Source organism: Gloeophyllum trabeum, assembly GCF_000344685.1.
Source record: "Gloeophyllum trabeum ATCC 11539 unplaced genomic scaffold GLOTRscaffold_00029, whole genome shotgun sequence".
NCBI lineage: Eukaryota > Fungi > Basidiomycota > Agaricomycetes > Gloeophyllales > Gloeophyllaceae > Gloeophyllum > Gloeophyllum trabeum.
This window is the reverse complement of record NW_006920438.1, coordinates 18,050-22,049: the sequence shown is the minus strand read 5'-3', so window position 1 is coordinate 22,049 and position 4,000 is coordinate 18,050. Positions and strand designations below refer to the sequence as shown.

The following is a 4,000-nucleotide window of genomic DNA, read 5'->3' as shown; positions in this document are numbered from 1 at the left end:
TTCCAAGAATCTGGTAGTGTTACAGAGAATAATGAAACAGACTTAGGTCATGAAAATAGGGGGGGAAAGTGATCGTACGCCAATAACTTTAAATGCAGACCTTACAATAGTGGAGGAAGTCTGAGTCAAGACTGTGATCAGTGGAATGTCAACACTGGGCTTTCATGCGCTGCCCTGGGTAACGAAAAAAACTCGTAAACACTTGAATAGCGCCAGCTTCTGGGGGAAAGCTGTAGAATGTGAATGGAGGACCCTGGGGTGTTCGGTGGATACTGAAAGGGACTCGTAATGGCTGGAATAGGGGAGTGCAACAAGCGTCGGTTCAGTCGGTTGAATTCTGACTGAGTTATCACTTGATCACATTCAACTCCAAGTCGAAATCCATAGAAAGTGAATGGAGGCCTCTGGCGTGTTCGGTGAATAATGAAAGCGACTCGTAATGGCTGGAATAGGGGAGTACAACAAGCGTCGGTTCAGTCGGTTGAATTCTGACTGAGTTATCACTTGAGCACATTTAATTCGTAGTTGAAAGAACTGATTACCACATTGATTAAGGCCTTGTTGTGGTCAACTCTCTTCCCTGCTTTGGACAGGGCCACATAGTGGTCACATCTTACAAGACATGAATCCCACATCAGGAATTATCTCCTCAATAATATGACTTTACGCACCACAAGGTATTGGACACTCTTGAACCCTCACATGGACCCACATGGACCCACAATGATTACCATTTCTGGCAATATGAAAAGTACTTTCTTGGACTAGATAGAGACGTCATTCAGGTCCACATAGCATAGTCACCCAATATCAGTGATCTTATATGGTAATGGTAACGAATCAATGCTTGATGTGTTCAGCAGGGAATGATTGCAAGAATCTGGTGGGTTCCATAAACAATGAAATCAACTTAGGTCATCAAAATAGGGGAGGGAAAGTAATCATATCGTAATTACTTTGAATGCAGACCTCACAACACTGCAGGAATTCTGAGTCAAAATTTTGATTGGCAGAATATCAACACTGGGCTTTGATGCATTGGCTTGGGTAATAAAAGGAAACTCGTAAATAATTGAATAGAATAGAGGAGGGTAATAACATAGTCACCGTTCATTACAAATTGGGACTTATCAGTGCTTGACCAACTCCTGCTTGTGGCAGAAATCCATAGAATGTGAACAGTGCAATCTGGAGTGCTCAATGAATACTGAAATGGACTTGTAATGGTCCACTTAGCCACAGCATACCGGTAAATCAATCAATCTGCATGGCATGGGTGCATGAAGCTGTCCATGGTCGTGCATGGGAATGGGGCTCGGCTTCTGTGGCATGCCCAGGGGGTGCCTTCACATATACCCATCATTTCGAAACCGCCTCTCACTCCATGGGCCGACAGTTGGCCGCCGACAGTTGGCCGCTGACAGCTGGCCGCTGTCGAGAGGTTGTTACAGTGATCACAGTGGGATAGCCATTTGCCATTGTGCTCACTCAGCTCATGCGCGGGATGCCAGGGGCCATCCCCGCTGCCGAATTGGGAGGAACTATCACCTTAGACGGGTTCCACCTCTACCCACCAGCGCATGTTTGGCCCAACTATGGCTTGCCATGTTTGTTGTACGGGATGCATGGATACAATGGATGTCGTCGTAAGAGAGGCGGGATTCTTGGTACATGGTAATAACTAATACAATGGCATGGCATGGCCATCGCTGCAACGCACCAGTAGTCCATCCAGGGCGGCATCCATCGCTAAGGGATGACGCCGCGACGTTACTGGCCAAATTGGACGGCATGTTCATTCGGTAACGACGGCGGAAGTCGCGCGCTCATCTGGGTAATACGGTCGGATACCGAGGTCATGGCCGAATCGAGCTGTACAGGTCCCTCCATCAGCTAGCGGTCCATCCATGAAACATTCGTAATCATGTGAACATGGACATGTGCAGCACGCGATATTTTCAGCACAGTGGGAGCTGGCATCGGCTCCATGGTAAGGCCAACATACCTGCGATAATGTCCCCATCATCTCGAGTGTCAGTGTTTTCACATTGTTGATGGATCGTTCCAATGCATTGTTGATAGCGTGCACCTCTTGCACACTGCATTCAATCCGCTCTCCAATCACCGCAAGACAGTCCTCCATCTCCGTGGCATCTTCCTCCACGTGTTCGTAAATGCACTCAATCTGAACAGCCTCATGGAGTGCGGAGTCCACTGCTTGTTCAACTAGAGACGAAGAGGATGTCAGTTCGACGTTACTATCCGAGCTGTACGCAGTCCATACGTGTATCGGCCATTTCCGCATGTCGGGTGGCATGGACCTCGTCGGCGGTCCCAACTGTCCAATTGATATGATTAGAGCCATCGATGCTGTTACAGGAATTCAGCCATACCCTGTGCACGAACGCGGTGTTTGGTTGTCCTTACGCTCCCAAAGGTGTCTCTGATGCAGAAAGGATTCTCCATCTGGCCGTGACATATTGCTGCATCATGGTGTTAGTCCATCGTGCTCACGATGAAACGGGTGATGGCGGTATAATGGCACGCACCTTCTCTGGCTACTTGGGGTAACACACTAGCCTTCATAGCGCGGTGAAACCAATGCATGACCGAGAGAGGCAGCATCTGCTTTAGCAAGATATGGTCGCGACTTGGATCGTTCTGCTGTATGATATACCTGGACTTCCGTCATGGTGTGGCGTCGATGGGTGATCGATGGGCGGTCGCTCAACGTACCATTGTTCTAACGAGACGCTGATATTGCTTGTTCCAATGCGCGGCATCGCGTGCAGTGTCCAGCGCCTTAATCCCGAGCCAAACCTCTGTCAAGATCTCCTGGGGCGGATCGGCGTGGTGATCTGGCGTGCGCGATGCTTGTGCAAACTCCTGCCCCATGTTAGCAATGGATGGGCTACAGGAGCGGTCGGAGGACGGCATTGAACGTGTAGAGCAACACTGCGTCGTCCCGCAATGAGTTAAAAGGTGATGTGACGCCCGATCGTCACTGTGATATGGCGATGGCGATGCCACTCCGACGTCCACGCATAGATTGTACATTACGGCTGACCCATTTGTGTACCATGTCGAGGGCTTGGAGTCGGACTGAGCTGCCTCTGGTGAAGTGCATGCATTCTTCGTGCACATAAGGTCAATAATGCACAAGATATTCTAATATTATGCTGCTACATGGAGATCGCCCATCGTCCACCCGAGGTGACTACAACTCCCGAGCACGCTTTGTTCCCTTCTGCTGTGGCGTTGTCTCGCCCTCTTTTACGTCTACATTCATGTTCCCCTCTAACATGTAGGATGACATCAGCATCGACTTGAATACAAGAATAGATATAGGGACCCACCGTTGCCAGATGCGCTAGATGAGGATGAGTGGACTCGAGCCGAAGCCAGTTCTTCACCCAACGCGGACACGGACCTTGATCGAGAATGATCAGACTCAAACTCCAGATAGCTGAGGCGGTCGTCGATAGTGGCGAGCCGCTGATCGATTGTGGCGAGTCGCGAGTCCACTGTACGCAGGCGGCTATCTATGAGCTGCCGGTACTGTGTGAGCCCGTCCTCGAAGAACTGCGACCGCTTTAGCGCCTCTTGCGCGGTACTCACTGCCTGTGCAGCAGCAGCTTCATATCGCGCGCATGCGTCATGCGCGCGGAGATACTTGCGCTCCAGTTGCATCGCCCGCTCTTTCAGTAACGGAAGCTGAGACTCGATCATGTTCATACGGTTCATCAACTCTCCGTCATCGGCCGTACCTAGTATGACGGCAGCAATGCCATGGGTGAGGTGTGGAACGGTGTGACGGTGGGGCGGCGGCCGCCATACGCACCTGCCATGCTAGACGTTGCGGCGGACGTTCCCAGCTGTAGCAGTGGGCCAGGAGTAGGATCCATCATCCCGCTGACGATGGGACCGGGCCTCTGCGATATGGGATTGGTGGTCGGCCTCGTCTGTGGCGATGGAGCGTTCTGGCCACCACTGGGAGCTG

The 4,000-nt window shown here is 50.9% G+C and overlaps 2 protein-coding genes across 2 annotated transcripts; both read right to left on the bottom strand.

The window, feature by feature from the left end:
• Positions 1 to 1,770: 1,770 nt before the first annotated feature.
• On the bottom strand, positions 1,771 to 2,895 carry GLOTRDRAFT_134146 (uncharacterized protein; the record flags this gene model as incomplete). Its single annotated transcript, XM_007873137.1, has 5 exons — positions 1,771 to 1,872; positions 2,006 to 2,226; positions 2,285 to 2,370; positions 2,428 to 2,483; positions 2,737 to 2,895. 5 exons carry the CDS (start codon positions 2,893 to 2,895, stop codon positions 1,771 to 1,773), a joined length of 624 nt encoding a protein of 207 aa, XP_007871328.1.
• A 322-nt stretch (positions 2,896 to 3,217) lies between these two features.
• GLOTRDRAFT_134145 (uncharacterized protein) lies at positions 3,218 to 3,905 on the bottom strand (the record flags this gene model as incomplete). The annotated part of the gene is made up of 3 exons (XM_007873136.1): positions 3,218 to 3,297; positions 3,357 to 3,767; positions 3,842 to 3,905. 3 exons carry the CDS (start codon positions 3,903 to 3,905, stop codon positions 3,218 to 3,220), a joined length of 555 nt encoding a protein of 184 aa, XP_007871327.1.
• Positions 3,906 to 4,000: the final 95 nt, after the last annotated feature.